Here is a 20,783-nt window from a genome sequence, read left to right on the forward strand (position 1 = left end):
AGTACCTAGTGAAATGTTTACGATAATTTTGTACGACATCTCCCATTTCTGAAGTTAGTTTTGAAGTGATCAAATGTGTTGGGGTGATAACCTAAAGAAACAGAGCAGTGGGATTTAGAAGAAGTGCGATCACAAAATATTTAAAGGTGCGTGGGAAAGGTCCCAAAGTGTGTGTGTGCTCCATTCCGCACTCGCCTGCCATGATGTCGCCGGAGAGCACCGAAGAACAGGACCTCGGGGTGGTATATCCTGGCCGCGATCTGTCGCCACCGTCGGCGAAAAGGCTACGCTTCACGAGCGTGGACGAGGATGCGAGCGTGAGCTCGAACGCGGCGGACATCAACAGCAGGGCATGCGCAAAGGATGCACGCCATCGGACGGGAAGCATCACCGAGAGCGACGGTGAGCCACAGCTGGGCGAGGCGGAAGGCGAGGATCAGCCGGGGGGCGCGGGCGCACGGGGTCAGACGACATCCTCGCTCGACTACACGGCCGGAAGTGATCGCAGCAGTGGCAGTAGCTGCACGACAGCGATCTACGGTGCCGGTGACAGTGGCCTCGTTGGCGGCAAGTTCACCGATCCGTTCAACAACAACAACAACAACAACAATAGCATCGGTCCGCTCGGCGCAAACAATAACAACAATAACAGTGGCAGTGCGAGTGCGATCGGTACGAACATCAACAACAACTCGATCAAGAGCCGCCTGGGCGAGATGGACGAGGCGAAGTTTAGTGAGTTTAGCAAATTTCTAGCCGATAGCGAGAAGGACGAAAGCATGGCGACCATCCTCGAGCTGCTTCACGGTGAGTTTAGGAGGGGTTTTATTGCGAAGAAACGTTAGTTCGTTTAAATCCGATAAGCATAATTTAAAGTGGGCTGCTTTTAAGTTCCTTAAAATTGATTTGTCTTTTAAAGCTGGTCATTGTTGTAATTATAAAGTATTTTGCTGATACTTGCGCTTTTAGTTAAATTGATTAGGAAGTTAAATGAAGTACATATTGAAAATTAATTGTCATAATTTATGTCTTTGTCCAACCATTCGTGTTACTCAAACGGTTTAATACAAGGGTACAAATTTGACATCAACAGTATTGACAATATAAAACACAATTTATTAAATAGTATCGGTAGGTTTACACGAGCGGTACTAAAGAAGCTTTTTAAAAGTTTGTTTTGTTTTTTCAAGGGATTTAGATCTTTTGCATTGGTCACAATGATCCTTACAAATGAGAAGAACTCCCACAAACTACGATTTTCATACGTTTCACGAAAATTGACACCTATAGGATGCGTTTTGGTCATCTCATCTTTTTCTCCTTTTGGGTTAACATTATAGTAAGAACAAAATTGACAATTTTTAATTTTTGACAATATTGGAAATGTTTCGATTTCATTGGGTTAAGTTGATCAACAATTACTTTTTATGTTTTTTCAATTCACACGCTAAGTTTTGGAAGTATGGTACGAGTACGTATGGTTACGTAATAGTTAAAAGATCGCTTTTCGCGCGAAACAAAATATAATAAAATTAAGGAATGTCTCACTTTGCCTTGCTCTGGTGGCTTCTCGGTCGTTGAGTGAGAGTAAACATGACCTGCTTCACATGCTTTTTACGCGAGCTTGAATGACAATTTCACACATAACGGTAATGTGCTAAAATTGTCCCATTTAAGAGATAACAAAAAATAGACTCGCGATAGTAAACGTTCCTCCTCCCTCCCATGATGTGGACCGGCGTTACCAGATCAGCATAAAGTGAAGCTGTAGAGTTCCGAGACTCAACTGTCTCATGCCGGGTCGATCGTAAATTTAACTCTCACTGTCTCAGCATCGCCAGCATCATCGTGCCACACATCAAAATCATACACCGCGTCATGTGTTTAGGACTCGTGCCCCTCTTGCGGAAGGCCACAAAGTTGTACTTTGTTTTCCACTTTTTTCCCCATCCCCGAGGTTCACTGTTCAGTTAACTTCTAGCCCTGAGATTCTAACACAATTTCATTTCTTGTCCAGTTTCTTGCCAGGGGGTTTCGATGTGTGGCGGCAGCGTCGAGCGATATTAAGCATATTCAAAAGGCTCGCATTAACGTCGGACAATTCCCCGCGCGCTCCATTACGCCGGTCAACATTGTCCAATAAAACGGCACATAATAAAATTCTCATTCTTAAATAAACGAATGCGGGAACGGGGGCGCGCGATGAGGGGTTTGAGCGCGGGAAGCGGGAATCGACAGATTCCTTAAATGACGGGAGGGTCGGCCTCTTAACGAGGGAAGGATTAGAGAGTTCGGTGTCGAGGCGGAGTAAAAGATATACAACATTTTTTTCGATTCTTCCCAATCGCTTACCATGAAGGCGCTTGGCAAAAAGAAGTGCTTAGACATGAAATATAATTAATCCCGGGATAAGAACAACCTCCGAATCTAGAAATAACCGACGAACGTTAATACGAACGAGGGGCACGGGATCCGGGAGGGAAAACAAAACCGGCAACAAATGGAATCAATAAATGCCCAACGAGTGATACACGAAAACAAGAAACAACGGAGTGGCGGACAAAGCAAGGAATGATGAATTTGATGAGAGTGAGGAAACTCAAAGGGTTGTCGCTGATCGCGGAGAAATTTTGCCGCTAAATTAACTTCTAATTGATTTTCATAAAAGTGTTGTATCGACTTCGGTCGGCCTGATGTCGCATGGGGCAGCCCGAGCCATGAGATTTCTGGCAAAGCGCATGGAACCGTGGAATTGAAATTGAGATTTTTTCTCCCTCCTTTGCTGATGCTGTTGAAACATTAAAAAATTTCTTCGTTAAACCCTGGCCCTGCCGAGATCGAGTGTCGTTTTCGAGATCGCGCTCCAAAATCAACATCTTTCGGGCACTCGAAACCGGGCGAAAGATGATGTGTCTGCCCGGTCCGTGCTTTGCTTTCTTCCTTTTATGGGCTTCTAATGTTCCATTCCACTTGTTTCCTATTTTTATTCGACTGAAGGATCTCGATACGCGACCGAGCGGTCGAATCGGATTGAACCTGTGAATGCCTAGCGATACGCCATGACGCCGTCAGATTTTTCCTTCCCTGCCGTGTTGGTTTGGGCAAAAATTCCGTCCCGAAAAACCGGCGGGGTCAGGGAATTAGGAGAGAAAAGTTCAAAAGCATATAATAACATACATGTACCGGTCGCAGAGCCGGGCTCGGGGGGCTGAGGCGGGGCAGGAAGCAGGGAGAAGCAGAAAAGCACGATCCATTTGGGAATAGATGAAAACAAGTGAGAAATTGACATTAAGTGCCGATGATAGATTGATTCAAGAGCAAGCGAAATAATAAATCGAAAGATGGAAGCAGCAACCGATGGGCCCAGGGGCAGGAATGAGCAGGGGGAACGAGCGAATGAGCGGAGGAAGGAGCGAAAGAATGATCCTTGTTGGACAGGAGAATTTTGTTTTCGTTGTTTCTTTCGGTTTTAGGGGTTTCATTTCTCCTCGCGTTCGGCTTTGTCCGGCTGTCGGTCTATGAAGAGATCACCGAAAAGAAAGAGTTGAAAATCATTCGAAATCAAATTGGGCAAAGCCGTTCCTATACGAAAGGATATCTAATCCGCGGGTGAAACCTTTGAAAAAAAAGAAGCTAAAGTAAAGTGTGGTGAGGTTTTTTCATCATTCGTTGATTTATGTTCGGTGAACTGGAAGCATGTGAGCAGGGAGTTGAAGCTTTTCTCAACGTAGGGAAACAAGTTCCAAAACGAACCTCCCTGATATTATAAATAGAATTGAACATTGAACTGGAGGTATTCGTGATCGTCGGGGTTTTACCCGAGAGAGCATAAGACGAATGCTTAAGTATATTGAAATGATTAAGAGAATTGGCAACCGTGAGCTATTTCCTTCTTCATAAAAGTCGAATCATTGTAAATAAGAGGAATTAAAATGAATATAGTATTTTATAGTAAAAATCAATTCCAATAACCCTAGTCTTTTTTAAGGCCATGATAATTGCTCCGTTTCAAAATAGTTTTGTCCTCAAAACTTGTGTTCAGGGTCCAAACATTGAATCATCATTTTAAACGACGAAACACATGCTTGATTTTGTATTCGATACAGCGACTTTTATTTTACGCATAAGATGTTCTGTTCTGGAAAAGTGTCCCTTATTTGAAGATATTATTGTGTTTATTTGCTTTTGATTTGATACATGGTTTTGTCCACTAAAAAGATAGCAGATTTAATTTAGATACCAATTTGATTTCTTATATTACTTCTGCAACATAAATGGATGAAACAAGAATCGACGATTCCCTAATGAAATATAAACATGCCTCTTTTTTAGCCTCAAATTCTCAACCAAGTAGCCAACTATCCGTCCGCCGATGCATTGGTGGACGATCAATTGTGGTCGCTGTAAACAACTTGGCGAAGGTGAACAGTCAGACAAATGACGATGTTACGTTTATATTTCGGGACATTTTTTCCACCGCAAACAGTGGGTTTTAGGATGAGATTTTTCTCCCCTGTGCTGTCTTCACAAAATCGAACCTCTCTCACAAATTAATCGATCGCGTTTCGTCGCCAGATCAGATGACAATGCGCATTGGCAGCGATCTTTACCGGGGAAAGTGTGCACCTTGAAAGAATAGTCGTTGTTCTTACGAAAATAACTACCGATGATCAATTTTAAAAATAGTAAAAGAAACGGTTTTTTGTTTGTTTTGGCCACGCCGAAGGTGGCTTTCGCTCGGTACTATCGGATTGTTTAGCTCTCGTTGATTGTGTATAAAAAAAGCAGCAACATTTTCAAGTGCATCTTTTACATTTAAATAAATTGTTGGCCTTTCTCGTCCCGCTTTGTTATTGTACGTTTTGAAACGTATTGCTATTTTGATAGGGCAATTTAGGTAAATCTATGTGATTGTCAAAATGAAAAATTGTGGAAATATTTAAAAAATCAATGAATAAAAATATGTTTCAACTGAAAGGAAATGGCACTTATTGAAACTATTGCGTTGAATTCATCCCTACCGACTCGTTCATTAAGTGATATTACACATCATCCGATGGTTTGAATTACTGATGACGCAGAAAGTGACCACTTGGCACCAAATCTATGCCCGACCGCACGTATCCGGGCAAGATTCAGCGGATCCACTGTTGAATCATTTGACGGCAGAGTTTCGTTCGTGTCAGTACCAATTTCCCAGTCCCGAATGGGCTTGCTTTCGTTGCAATAATAACGATGAAGTAAAGTTTTGTCATCGTAACCGGGAATAAATTAAAAGCTAGCTTCCGCCACAAAGAGTGAAGAATGGACGGAAGGGATGGCCGAAGGATGGACGATACGTTTTATCAATTCCTCCGAGCCGCCGGGCTCCGAGATTGCGAGCGCATTTCTCGGCCGCTTCCAAAAGGGCCCAAGAAGGGATGGGAAAACTGTGCTCAATCAATGAAATTAACCTTTCTACCGAGATCGCCCCCTCCTCCGTTCCCGTGGGAGGCTTGGCCTCGTTCCCTATCTCCTATCTCCTCTTTTCCGAGCTCGAGCGTTTGGGACGCTTAAACAAACTGAAACCGTTCGAGGCGGAAAATTTTTCCTACATACCCGCGGAAACCGCAATCAAACCAAATTAGTCACAATAAACCAATAAAGCATCGAGGAAAGGAACAAAAAAAAATTGGTCCCCAGTCGCAGAACGGGGGGAGATTTCTCTGGTGGTTGATTTCGTTTCATACACTTGCTGGAATGCAACTTTTCACAAGCAAATGAACGCGCTCGGTTGGTGCTGGGTGTTTGTGGGTTTGTGCGACCACAGAGAGATTGCCCCCTCCCGGGGAAAGGGAAAGCAAATCAAAGCGAATCAAAGGCCGCTAGGACTCGGTGCGATTCTGCCCCGCGGATGGAAACATGTATGCGCCATTTGTGCGATCATTTGAATGTTGTTATGTTGATTTTTTTCCCTTCATTCCGTTGATGCGTGATGTTGGTAGTTGATCGTTCCTTTCTTTTTCGAACTATCTCCATATTGCCAGAGGTTTAGTCGGTACCATTGTCACTGTCGTGCGCCATCGGTGATTCTAGGCAAATGTGGCACAGAACTCGGAGGTATTACGCATTGTCCGTTTATGTTGCGTTAGGTGACACTTTACCGCGAGATGGTACATGGATTTATAATGACATAAATTATGAATGTTAAAGTTATGTTTGATTAGGCAAACTTTTCTTGCAAAAGGAAACAAAATTTTGAAATTTATAAATTAAATTTTTATATTGGATACATTGAAATAAAATGGGTTAAATGGAATCAATTTAATTTGATTCCAGTTAGCTAAATTATGGTTACTCAACCGAAAGATGATTTTTATTTCATTTTTTGTAATTTTTTCTTCAAGATATTACGTACATTTTTCATTATTCTCAATAATTAATGTGTTAGAATACTTATAAATTTCTTGTTTCGACGCTGGTCAACTATAGTAAACAATTGTGAAAAAATCTTTATATTTGTTTCTGTTGCTTTGTACATAGTTTATCCCTTGTTTTGTTCCAATGCTGTTAAGTTATAGCTGCAGGCAAAACATATTTCTATGCTTTTTGTAGCCAAAAACATTATTATTTCAGTTGCGAAATTAACTTTGTGCATAAATATTGAAAACATTCATTTAACATTCTAAATGAAATGTACAAAAAATAAAGAAAACATTAAATAAATATTCCAAATTATGTGTATAAAGCAACATTGTTAGAATACTTGCACTCACGATTCACCGTCGTCCGCAAGGCAATTTAGCTTACTTGTGTTCCATTGCCGCATCCACTGACGGTTTGTCATAAGAACTCCCGATGGGGCTATTGTTTTGAAATGGGCGACCGCATTCCTCCCATCGCACCTAGCGTGTGTGTGTGTAATTGATGATGTCACTGGGGAGAATAAAGAAATACCATTTCCTGTCGGTCCGGCGCCTATATCGGCCATTTATATATTCTGCCGATGGGCATTCGATGAGCAAGTGCTTTTATGGGTTAACATATTTATTATTCCAGCATGCATGTACGCACATGGGCAGTGGGTTATACATAGCTTTACAAGTAGAAATAAAAAGTTCTTACCCGCCCGGTTTGAAGGGTAAAACACAACGGAACGAACGGGCTTCCGGTTGATTTTGGCCACGAATTCAATTGTCTTTGGAGTATCGGTGTCGGTAGGGTTTCAAAAAGAGTGAAAACGTTCTGCTAGCGGTTTTAATTCTTCATTTGCATTTGTATGGTCGTGCATATGTCTTTAACATAATTTTGAATGGATTAAAAATACCATAAAAACATAAGGCTCAAGCATATTTCGAACTGTTTCATGTTTGCAAATGCATCACGATTGAACGAGTTACGTATCAACAGCATAAACGTACATTTCGGACAGAATTGCTCAGAATCTGTTATTTAATTAAGCCCGGAGAGTGCATGATTCAATCAAGCCTAATAAAAACCAGTCCCACGGCAGTTCTAGTGTTTATTTGCTTTGCCCCGACCCAGAACGGTGGAAACATGAGCTGCTGCAATGATGCTTTCGCTGAAAATCAAAACATACTCTTTGTGTTTATCCTTCGACCGAACGAACCTTCTTCTGGCGAGGCAAACGGCTTGACCGATGCTGCCGGTCAATGGTCCTTCGTAGGGGCGATGTTGTGTTTGATAAAATTCTTCCTCAATGATTTTCTTGAACCTGACGTTGGGAAGCTGCTTGAGAAAGTCTTAGTACATATGAATGTATATCAGTTCCAGCCACTTGACGTTATATCCGTCGGAGGGTATTTTCGTTGATGTGGCCTTTTCTTTTGTTTTTGAGTTGAATTATCTGGAACAGATGGACCTGACAGTGAGTGGCGTAGGGCTTGTGGTTGAGCAAGCATAACGAGGAACGGATTTTTCCGGAAACGAAATCGAATCTCGAGTTCGCGCGAAATATTGCACAGCGCTGAAGACCTCACAGCAACATAAATATTTACTTGTTTATGTTTTCAATAGTTCATAATGAATGAATAATTCATGACAGCCTTACCTCGTTCATACGCTATATCTAGCATTTTTTAAAGTTATTTTCCTTAGTTTTATGAAAATATTTAACATTTTTTGGATATAAAAACCTTCTGGCAAAGGTTTATTCAAAGTTTTAAAAACATATTTATACTTTTGTACCAACACGTTGGCAGCTTTTTTTAATTAATAGTTTTTCGCTTCTCTAATGTCTTTTAAGATTACTAGCAAAAACATCATGTTTATCAGCTTAGTTGTTCAATATTGGCAAACCAATTCTACGTTTCTCAATTTTCCGGTATAAGAAGTTCTCTTTTATGTAGGACAGTGTAGCAACAAACTTATCTTATCCTCATATCACATGCTGTTTCGTTGTCGAAATTAAACGATCATTAAAATCCCTTGTACAAGTTTACAGCTAAAAGAAAAAGTTTGATCAAAGCCTTACAAGTAGAGATTTGCAAATATCAATGGAAATACTTGACAAGTATTTGATACTTGCAAGTATAACATCCATCGGATCATAGACAAGCTCATTCTGGGATGCCTTGTAGCAGTCAAACATTAAGGACATAATAAAAATCACCCTTTCATGCTCGTTCGTTTCCCAACGCGATCTAATCGCCCGAGTTCTGTTGGTCCCAAAATAAAATAAAATGAAAACTCGCCAAAGCAACGAAACAAGCACAACTTTGTGCCCAATAAAAATCGTCCGTCATGTCAGTGTCGGCGTCGAACGCAAATAAGTAGATTATGCGGAAGCTTTTAAGACAATTCGCTCGCCCGTTCGAGGTGGTTTCCTTTTGTTGTTTTTTTTTTTGTTGATTTGCTTCGGGAGGTCAGCATTTCGAAAACGTCATCCCTTTGGCCGAAAATGAGTACCTCGCGCGGGACGAACCAGTTGACGCCAGCCGGGCGCGCGAACCGGTCGCTTTCTTGGCCAGGCTTCTTCGCCCAGCTTCGCCCTGGATCACTGGGAATGTTTTAGGCCACCGTATCATTACGCCAAAATGAAAGACTCTGCTCCCTAATGGTGGAGCTTCTGTGTTGGGGTTGAAAAATGGAAAGAAAAAAGCGCTAGAGTCAGGCCTCGGGAGGAGCCACAAAATTCCGCAGATTAGCACGAGCCGGATCGGCCGTTCGAGCGCGCGCGCACGCTCGTTGCTGTGTAAGGAAAATAAATACCCAAAAGCAACGGATCTTCCTGGGAGTCGTTGGAGGGTTGGTGTTGATGGTGCTGGGGCAGGCACGCGAAGCGCGAGAAAAGCCTATCTAGACATCCTACCCCCGACGCCGTTCTGGAGGCTCGAGAAGAGTGTGGCATAAATGGAGTAAATACAGCATTCGGACCCGGTCGAATTTTAAAGTAAAAAATTATGGACAAGGAACATTTTTTCTCCAGAAAAAAAACACACACACACATACAAAAACACAGCCTAGAGTGTGTCGATGGCGTTCACAATCGGTTGAAGCCGGTTGAACTCGTCCTACGATCGTTTCCCCGGTGTGTCTTCTAGGTCGTCCAAGACGTCTTCCTTTTGGCAAGTCACAGTTTGAGCCGGAGGGAATCCGGCGGAGGCGAACCTAAGCACCAAGAAAACGCCACCTAGGAGGAGTCGCTCCATCCCCACCGTCCATGCCTCACCCCGACCCAGGGACCTGCCAGGGTAGACCGAGGCGAAAATCAATTTGAACTAGTTTAATGTGTTCGATAAATCAATCAGGCCCGTGGAGAAATATAATAATTTTGGTAAATAATTTCATACATAATTTGTTGACGTCACGGTTCGGAATGCTCTCTCGGGCTTTGAATATGCTTTTCACCTCCTTTCTGCCTCCATCTCGAGGTACGCACTCCGGGTTTTTTGTTCGCCCGGATAGCTTTTAAGTGCGATGGCGACGAGTCTGCTTGGGCTAGGTTACCCTCGATTTAGCTCTTTTAGGTTTTAGCTTTCTTTGCGAGTTGTGTTTGATGCATTTAAGAAAAAAACATGTCTTATTTGGGGAATTCATTTTTCTTTCTTTTTCCGTTTAAATTGTACACCGTTTGTTTCGGATTTGCGCTTAATGGACCCAAAAACAAATTCCCGGTACGAGTCCCGGTTCAGTTAGGGAAAGGACCAAATCGAACTGTACCTCTCAAGAAAAACATCACGCCCCGGAGTCCAACGTTGTTCGGTATCGTGTGGATCGATCCGATTTCCGAAGTTTTGTTCGACGATAATTTCAACCCTACCGGTTTTGTTACTGCGGATTAAAAAAGAAACAACGGCCAATTGGAGCAAGTCCGTGAGTTACCCTTAAAAAACTAACCTTCGAAAGCAAACGCGTGCGCAAATCTTACAAACCACATTCGCCCGGTGGCTCCACATTTTGGTGGCCTTTCGGGAGATTACCATCGCTTAATTCCAGTTCGGACCTTATCCTCTTCCGCTGGCCGTGTGGCGTTCCTTGCGGTTTACCGCGGCTCTATTTGCTTCACCCAATGCCACCGTTTGCCACCTCCCGTAACCCGATCCCCCCGTGTCCCCGTTGTTGGCTGCAAGTTCTCTTCGGCAATCTGTATGATAACTTGTTATTTCTGAACACTGCGCGGTGTGTATGTGGCTTTTTTACATCACTTTTTTTTCACAATTCCATTTGGTGTTTTTTTCCCTCGCTTTTCTTGTACGCTTCTAATCTGCTGCCCCGCGTGGCCACTTCCAAGTGGTCCAGTTGTCTTCGGTAGGCTCTGTTTCTTTTTCCTGTGTTCCTGTGTGTTTGTTGGCCACATTTTGCCACGTATAGTGTTGATATTTTTTGTATTGTAGTTTATTACCGGTTGCTGCCTCAACGATCGCTCTCCTCGTCGACGAGCCGTACTTCATTATTGTCCAGTTCAGCTTCAAACCGGCCAGCTCTATTTTGGGATATTTAAATCGTTCACCTTCAGCGTGGCCCCAAACGCCTCAATCGGGAGGATTGATGTAGGAAGATTAAGCGTGTCGGTGTGTGCTGTTGTTCAGTTCCCTTCGCAGCTCTGGCCTGCTTCTAGCTCACTTGCAGCGTTGTTTCTAATCGATATTGATTTACAGATAGAGCTGGAAATGGTCAGGCAAGAAAAAAAAAACATACATAAATGAAACCCAAGATCCTGTGTCGGCAAAGAGTTGCAAAAAGTCAAAAGTCTAAATTCGTTCCGTTCGGCGAGAACGACAGGGAGCAGGTGGATAACGATGTCAAATTCGAAAATCCCCTTTTGCGAGTCCTTTTTCTCGTTCCCACCTGGACACTTGTCACATCATATGTTGTTCCGCCGCGGTTCGAAAGAAGAGAGCAGAAAAATCATAAACTAAATCACAAGCGTTAATCATAAACGTAAGTCATAAACGAATCATCAATCGGACTTCGGGCGCGATAAAATGTGGCGAACGAAATAGGAGGGGGAAAGAAATTATTGAAAAGATCGAAATTGAGCATAAAAAAAACGCATAAAAACAGGGCGGGAGTCGCGGGAGCAGATCCGCGGCCTTCAAACGGACCAACCGAAACCAACCGAACCAACCAACCGTCAGCCAAAAGGCAAACGCAATGAAAACAATGAATTGATTGATGTTAAAAAACACATTTATCGAATCATGATTTGCGTTTGTGTGCGTTCCGTTGAGATGATGTGCGTTTTGGATGCTGCTTTTCCACACACTTCCGAATGGTGGTGGGGATGGTGTTTTTTTCTTCTTCTTCTCTCATTTTCCCGCTGCCCCACGGGATTCCCTTCCACGTTATGGGTCACTTAAGTTTTTTCTTCTTCGCCCCGAGTACGAGGACCATCATCCTCGGGAGGCAGTCTATCAATCTGATCTTTGTGATCGGCATCATCATCTCTTTCTATATTAGATTAAAGGGAGAAAAATGCTACGTTTCAGCGTAAAATTCAAACCAAAAGCCCAAACCAATTGGACCGACCCGTAAGTGGCAATGTCGATCGTGGTCTCCCCGAGCCACCCCCAACCTGGGGCAGGAGGATGCGGTTAAAATATAGCGAATGGAAGAAGCAGTTGGGGAAAGGCCATCGAAAGCCCAACAGAAGGAACGGTTGGTGGAGAAAATAGACCTGGATGGTTTGGTAATGAACGGCCGAAAACAGCATGATGAGCTTGATTGTGCTCAAAGCGAATAAAGTGATTGAGGTTTTTTTTACTTTCTTTCGAAGGTGTCGGGTCGCTCGAAAAGTAATTCCACTTTCTCGATGTCCTGAGGTGAGTTTGTCCAATTTTAGAAACAGTTTGAGTGAGGCACATCAAGCAATTGCAAGTTTCTAGTCGGTTGGAGATTGGATTGATTAGAATAGATGGATGTTAAGCTTGTAACTCGTAACATCTTTCACAAATCTATGTTAAAAAGTGAGAAACATATTGGGGGGGAGTTAATAGCAAAACGCTTTACTGGATCATAATGGAAAGCTGATTGAGCGTTTAAAAAAAGTAGTAGCATTATATTTCAAATATTTTAACCTGTATCCATCAAATTGTGGTTGATTCTCTCTCGAATAGACTGACATTTGCTTTACAGTTCTCTCCTAACCATTTATAAATGCTACTTGCCACTTTCAACACTTGCTATACACATTAAACGTGAAGGCCGTTCATTGAAAACGCACGCATCCCATTCACCTTAAATCTGTCATCCAACGAGAGTTATTTTGTTATTTATTTCGTGTGCAAAATAGTGAGAAAAAATGCTGCGTCCTTCCTTTCGTTAAAAAAAAAACAAGTTAACTTATTTTTAGCTTAATGCCCATTACGAGATGATGAAATGATTCTTTTTATGCCTTTTCTTACATACTTATTAACCCTTAAGAGAGCAATTAAATTTGAGCTACTAGAAAAATATTGAAACAGAGCCTAGAATGATGTGACATTATTTTAACTTTGGATAAATACATGTTTAAATTTTGCAAAAATTATATTTGACATATTTATCGAATGTTTTATAAGTATATCTACAAAACTAGCACACAAAGGATGCTTTGAAAGGGCATACATAGATCAATGCTGCTTTAGAAACTTGAGATGAGCTTATGCATTTGTTTTCAACGCAATCGTGGCCCGTTTAATTTATTAGATCAACCAACATTGTACAGTAAAATTTATTAAAATAATTAAAATATTTTAAACTGTCACAAACTGTGTACAGCAAACACACTCCCCCAGTTCCCCTGTCAAAAACAGCAGCTCATTTTTCTACGCTCTTTTAACGCCTTGTCTCTGCAAGGGTTCACTGTGCATTTGTCTTTGGTTTATGTACTTTCCTTTCCTTTGAGTATCCTAGCATTAAAATCTCCTTCGAACGAGCCGACATCGTGCATCCGTTGTGTAGCCTTTCTCTCCGATCGATTGACAGCGTGTGTTTGAAGTCGCTACATTCACTGGAAATATTTCGCCAAGCAAACAAAAAACTGGAGCTAAAACCTATTTTCCTATGGAGCTTCTCACCCCCTGGAACTAAATGAATCTTTTGAAATTATCCAGCAGTGAGAGCAACGTGAAAGAAGAAAAATGTATATTAAAAATACAGACATCATGAGATGTTTCCTTTAGTGGCAAAAACCGAACCGATCAAATGACTGAAAAAATGTATGCCTAACGGAGTGGTGTCCAGTCGTTTGGTGTTGGCTTATTTTTTCACCACCCCCCCCAGCCCCCATGAAGAGGGGGTTGAGTTGCGTTCATAGAGCAGTCAACCAGCGTCAGGCTAAGGCCGACGATAACCGATGATGCGGAGCGGCAAGAAATATTGGTTGAATTAAAATAAATCAAATGAAACGAACTCACTCGCTCGGTCCGATCGTGCCCAGTATATTGGTCGAAATCGGGAGGAGAACTAACATTTTGCGAGTTCTCGTTGGCGTCAGCGCGGTCGGTTTGGGGTTGGGTGGAATTTTCGGAAATTTCTGACATACCATTAGCATTGATCTCCTTCACATATTCATCAAAATACTGGTTTCTGTCATTTTTCGATTTGGCTTTTGGTACACATTTTTTTTCTTCGGTTCTCCTCCGCACCGCGCGGCAGGTTCACCCACTTCCCCCCGCCGGCCACTGGTCAACATAGTCAAGATCATGGTTAATTTTTCCATTCTCCCCCGATTTTTAAACACCCTTCGTCGTCGTCCATTTGCTTTCGTCCTTCACCGGGGCGCAGGTCTTTGCAATGACTTAGCTAAAGCAGAACCTGCCCCTTTCTGAGGTTCGCGATTTGATACTTTGTTAGCGCGCAGATCGAGCGCCGGATTCGGATTGCGCGATGTGATTAAAAGAAACAAAAAGGCGATAAAGTAAAACACCCAGGCCGGGAGAAAATGGAGCAGGAGAAAATGCAAAATATCTTACGTCAGTAAAACAAAGCACGCTCAGACACATGCACATGTGGACGGTTAGCTTTGGCCGATCGAAGCGAAACGAGAAAAAACGTGAAATGAGGACGAAAATCTTGAAAAGTCGAATCAAATAATAATCAAAACTCAGAAACGGGGCATGCCGGAATTCCTTCCACTTTTTGGAATATTTACAAGTGTAATCGGCTCAAATTGCTGACGGAGCTGTCGCTTCGCTGGGGCTAATCCATGGCCTTATGTGAGGGTTGACCCATGGCGGGAAGTGCTCGGAGTGTGGTTTGCCTTGTAGGTATCAGTGAGGCTGAACAACGAAAACGCGTAATTTGAACTTGATTTTGCTCCCGATTTGGTAGCGGAAGCAAAGTCGAGTTTTTGATATGATTTTGATTTGCGCCAAGTGCAGTAGGTGTGGAGCAATTGTTGGCCTGAGCGGATTTACGCCGGAAGAAGTGAAGCATGGCACCAGCTGGCAGTTTGGGTGGGGATGCAATGGTATTTGCTTACATTGCCGGCAAACTGATAAGATAATTCTAACATGTTTCGAACGATTAATATTGAACAAACTGCGATTTTTTTTTTTAAACAAATCATTATTTAATCAAAATTGCCATCAAAGAAAACGAGCTATACAAAACCCAGTTCGTTTAGTTGAGTGTAAGTTCGACATACTATCTGTTGAAACTACTGAACAAATTGAGCTACAACAGAACTTTCAGATAAACATCATCGCTGCGTCAGCATAGGGGGATGTCTTTAGTTATATAAAAGGATCGAAGAGCACACCTTCAACGGGTTCATTCTAACTAAAAGTAGAGAAAGTAAATCTATTTTTTTGTGTTTTAAATGCGTATCTCGTACGATTACCACTTAAGAATAAATACAAACAAAACGAGAAAAAAGCAAACTTTTCAATGGGTAACAAAAACTGTAAAATTCGTGGTAAATTGGACACACTATCAATAATTTTTACACTATCCATAATTTCAAAATTGGTTAACAAAGAAGGGGAAACTGGCTTATTATATTTTCTGCTAAACATATCATTACTACATATTTGTTAGAGAATCTCTTAATCATGGGATGGATGATAGAATTCAATATACGAATTTCAACCGTCTTTAATGTTTCAAGCTATACAACTTGCTAAACAGCTGTGAAATTGAGCATGAAAAGTTGAATAATTTCGAAATTGTGTTGAAACATTTAGGAATTGGAAGGAGAAAGGCTGTAACCGACAGCACAGTGTTCGCACTGTTGCATACATTCCGGCGAAATCAGACGTTAACGACTTTTCCTTTTTTCATTTCCCCGTTTTCAGATAATTACGGTTTGATACAGCGATACGCGTCCGGGTACGAGTGCAAGCACGAAAAGTGTCAGTACGAGAGCCTGCACGAGCACTTTCACTGCCACGACACGTTCTGCCGGGGGAAGGTTCTGTACAAGAAGTACGAAATCATCCGTCACCTGAAGTGGCACAAGAAGCGCAAGGAATCGCTCAAGTACGGATTCTACCGGTTTTCCTCGTCGGACGACTGCAGCATTCAGTACGGTGCGTGCCAGCACAACCACAAGCACACCCACTACCATTGCGTGCACGAGAACTGTGATAAGGTGTACATCAGCACCAGCGACGTCCAGATGCATGCCAACTATCACCGGAAGCATGAGGCGATCGTCAAGAATGGGTGAGTAAAGAAAAGAAAACGGAGGAAGTGGTGGAAAAAATGGCAAGCCTCTTATTTTTGATACACATTTTCTATTCGATTCAGATTTCAACGGTTTCGGGCAACGGAAGAATGCAACACGGATTATTGTGTGTTTCGATCGCAAAGGACGACGCACTTTCACTGCAGAAGAGAAAATTGCAAATACACCTTCAAAAATAAAGCTGACATGGGTAGGTTAAAGGTGGATTAAACCGGTGAGTAACTTTGGTACTAACAGATTTTCTTGCCTGTTGCAGAGAAACATAAAACATACCACCAGAAGGACGAAATGCTCCTGCGGGATGGCTACAAGAAGTTCCTTAAGACGGAAGACTGCACCTACAAAGATTGTCGGTTTTCGCGGGTGTGCAATCACATCCACTGCATGCACGAAAACTGTCGCTATGTGCTCCACTCGAGCGGTCAGCTGTTGAGTCACAAGCGCAAACACGAGCGCATGGATACGGAAGTGGACTACCGGCGGTTTCAGATGGCCCGGAGTTTGCTGGGTAAAATCAGTAACCAACCGAAGCCGGATGAAGCGGTTCCGGCCGCTGGTGAGAATGTACCCGAGCGGCCCGTCGGCGTCGTCGAGGAACCAAGGCTATCACCAGCTCCAGCGACGGTGTCAGACGGTTCGAGTTTGACAGGGAAGAACCCGTTCCTCGATCTACTGTCGGTTATGGCGGAAATAACCTTCCGTACGCTACCGATCCAAATGATGTACCATATGCGCCTTCAGCTGTTGCAGCAGATGAGCTACGAGCAGGTGTTCGCTCCGGAGAACGTGGAAATGTTACGCAATCTCACGATGATGGGAAGCATTGAGGAAGCTTACCTGAGCCAATTGTACGGCAGTGCAATGGGTGTACCTCCAGCGACCCTTCTGGATCATATAGCTGGACAGGCACAAACCACGGTGGCGGCAGGCCATGAGGAATCTCTTGGTACGAAGCGGAAATACAAACCAGACGACACCACCGATCACCGGGATCAACACACAGATGTACCGTTGTACCTGAAAAAGGAACCAGTGCTAAGCAGTACGCCGCCTCGTTCGAAATTACTGTCGAATCCTTCGGTCGACTATCGTCTTCTTAAAAAAGACGACACCTCGGTGGCGTCGAGTACTCCCGTCAGCTCGAAAGGATCACCCCACGATGGTTCTTCACCCCTCGATCGGGATCATCGGACACTGCTGGAAACGGCAAACTTTCTTCAGTTCAGCTCCAGCAAAACCCTGTTCAACCGGAAGCGAGGTCGTCCGCGTAAAAACCACGTGATGGAGGTGTATAACAACGTAAGTATCGTGTTGCATGTGGCCCCCTAGCCCCTATTTGTGGGTAACTCCTTTCAAAACTTTGTAACTCATTAACTTTCCATTTCCTCTCTTTCGTATTCTTTCCCATATCTTATCTTAACGTTTGTACAGGACAGACAGCCTATCTTGTCCCTCCACTAACTACTGTAGACTATCAAACTTCTCTAAATCACCTTGTTTCTATCATCTCAATCATGACAAACTCATCTCATCCATTACAAAATCGCCCGTAGACTGCTAGTCATCCAGAATGGATGACATAGAGATTTTGTCTCTAACCGCAGTCGAACGTCATGCAAGAGACAGAAATAATACAACAAAGCTCTATTCCCGGTCCGGGTGTTGTGCACCCTCTTTTGCAACCATTGAAACCCCTCGAAAACAGGTCCAGGACTCACCGCAAGCCATATTCACCAGCTTCAAGTTGGAGAAGAGTGAGTCCAAACCGTCCACGGATGTCCACTCGGCAAGCGTTTCGTCAAGGGACGTCACACCGGCGGTGGTACAAGAGGCGGACCGTAATGGAATGACCGGAAGGAGTCTCTCCGATGGATCCGGTACCAACAGTTCCACTACCACACAGTACTTCCCAGGAAGCAACTACCTGCCATTGGCCACAAATGTACCGCAGCTCGGTGGGTTCGACTCGGCGGCACTGTTTGGCAACTTTTCCCAACTGCTCGAACGTCACATGCGGGAAGTGAAGCATGAACCGGTGGCCACCGTCACACAAAGTCAAGAACATCAGGAAAAGGTAAGCCAACGTTCATCAGAACATGCCTCAGACGACTTACGCATCCGGTTTTCCGCTTCCAGGTCCGGTCTAACCACCTTAAGTGTGTCGTCTGTCGGAACCTTTTCGAGACGTTCGCCGACATTAAGAACCACGAGTGCCACGGTGACCGGGCGGCACTGGAGAAACCCTTGCTGGCGTATCCACCGTCGCTGGCGAGACAGGTTGGACCCCCCTTGGTGGATTATCGGACGCCTATCGGTGGAATGGAACCGGAGGTGGCGGCTTCAGTGTTTCGAAGCAGTGCGACTAGTGGCTCGAGTGGACCGATGCCACCGACTTCTGCGGCGCCAACGCACCATGGGAAAGATTCTATTTCACTGGTCAAAACGGCAGGGACGTTCTTTCCCGATGTGAACGCGAACAAGCTGAAGTACGCCTGAGATACGGACGATCTGAGACGAATTTAAACTTAACGGATGAGGCTCTATGTGTTGAAAACACATGTTTGTTTGTCGGTAAATCGTACATCGATTGGCAGAAGAGACAACGCACGTACCATATTATGTGTCATAAACCGAATATACGTATTAGTAAAACACACCGAAGAAAGACAGATGTAGAGACTGTAATGGACGTAAAAGTGTACGGGATTAGATAAAAAGTGCTCGCTCTCTAATGTGTTATCCAATATTTTCTCTGGCATAGGATAGACGGTGGATGATGTAGGCAATGTTTGACGAACTCAGAGTATGATAAGTTGTTAGAAGCCCAAACAATGTACAGTAGGTTAGCGATATTTTAGTAATAAACAAATATTTAAGCTTTGAACATATCCCATTTGTTTTTAAACGTGATTTGGAAGAAAGTTAAAAGAATCTGTCCTCTTCAAATTTATCGCCTCAAAGACATAAAGATATGTAATACAAATCAGGAATGAAATTGGCTAAAATTATAAATCTGGTGGGTGATGGTAATGGTGATGGTTATCCGACCTGCAATATAAATATTAGCAAATAAAATCTTATGTAAAATCGTGGTACATTAATTTATCTTTTCATTGGCATCAAACCTCTCTGAATAACATTTGAATGTTTTTAGTTTGACACTCTGGATCATGGTTTAAAAGTACTAAACTATAGAAAACTAGATTATTCCGCGGCAAACTCATGGTGATGAAACATATAATATATATTTTAACATCTCATAAACAATTTATTATATTGCTAACTCAATTTGGCGTGGTTCCTAGCACAACGGATAATAGTTCTACTCTAATACTTTCTTTCAAATGTATGGAAACTAGCAACATGATCTTAATTCGGTAAAGTTCTATGCTGACAACAGCTTTCCGTTTCGATTTGGCTATCAACATCCTCTTACTTTGGGGATTTTAGTACTGTTGTTCACGCCATGATGGCCACCAAAAACCACCATTCAGTAGAAAATGCGATACCAGAGCAAAACAAAAAGTAAAAACTAAAAAAAAAACGATCCCACACGCCGACGCGCATGGCTCAGCGCATGACGGTGCGATAGTCAAATATTTGCATTCCCTTGCCGTTGCCGTCTCCGTCCGGGGAGGACGTCGGACCGTCGGCATGCGCGTCCGGAGAAGAAAGTGATACCGTGTGGCGGCCACCTTCCCATAAGGTTCCCGGCAGATAAGGAAGCACAAGAAAGAAAGGTGTGAAGTGATGGAGGTCTTGAGGAAAGAAAAGGTTTTTATTGACACGCGAGTGAGTTGAAAAGTGACTTGTTTTGTTGGTTGGTTTTATTATATTTCTTTAAAATAGTGTGAAGTCAGATTAATTGTAAGTGAACAACTTTCACACAAATGATTTGTCAAGTTTTCATGCTTAAAAATATTCCAGAGGCTATACTGTTAAAAAAAATTAAAAATAATGTTCTTCGTTGAATACACAAATTATTTACTCATTTTTCAAAATTATTTTAGGTTTGCTGAAGGTTGAATATCTTTGTATGATAAATGGCATATTTGATCGTGTTAAAATAATCATCCTTTCAGGTGTCTGTAAACTAAACACCCACCATTTTTCAATCCACCCTCGCCGATACGGATGACGTCACGGCACGATTGAGCTGCGCGCACCTCTGACCAGCGGCTTCTACGGCCACCTCGGAGTAGTATCGACCGGGCGCGTCATCGAGTCGCACGCGCAACTGTCATCGTCTCGCGTCAATTACATGCACTTTTTTAAGTTTCGCTACCGAGCAACGGACAAATTGAAGTGTTGACGAACATTACATCAGTTAGTTAGTGGTGAAACATTGTGTATTTTAAACCTATGTTGGTTAATGTTCGTTGAAGAGTTTATCAAGCATCTAACCTTGTGTACATGTCTTTATCATACGCATGATGTTGCAAGCATGCTCCCCCGATGTGATGTTGATACATTCTTCGGTCAACCCTCTTTGAAGAAGTTTCTCAATGTCTTGTGGGCCGTGTGTGGATATCAACTACAGTTCTACGGTATTGTGTCGAGATCAGAATCAGATAACCGCTGATAAGTGCCTACTGGTCGTTAACGGAAGGTAATCTGCTACGTTAAAGTCAGTTAGTAGTGATAGTGTGTCACTTTGGTGAGCAAAACCAAA

General features: G+C 42.9%; 1 protein-coding gene across 1 annotated transcript; it reads left to right on the forward strand.

The window, feature by feature from the left end:
* The first annotated feature begins 200 nt into the window (after nucleotides 1–200).
* On the forward strand, nucleotides 201–18,607 carry LOC131265822 (uncharacterized). Its single transcript, XM_058268152.1, has 6 exons — nucleotides 201–807; nucleotides 15,720–16,089; nucleotides 16,174–16,301; nucleotides 16,368–17,410; nucleotides 17,817–18,155; nucleotides 18,248–18,607. The coding sequence occupies exons 1-6, from the start codon at nucleotides 201–203 to the stop codon at nucleotides 18,605–18,607; spliced, it is 2,847 nt and encodes a 948-aa protein (XP_058124135.1).
* The last annotated feature ends 2,176 nt before the right edge of the window (nucleotides 18,608–20,783 follow it).

The sequence above is a fragment of the Anopheles coustani genome, chromosome 2 (assembly GCF_943734705.1).
Source record: "Anopheles coustani chromosome 2, idAnoCousDA_361_x.2, whole genome shotgun sequence".
NCBI lineage: Eukaryota > Metazoa > Arthropoda > Insecta > Diptera > Culicidae > Anopheles > Anopheles coustani.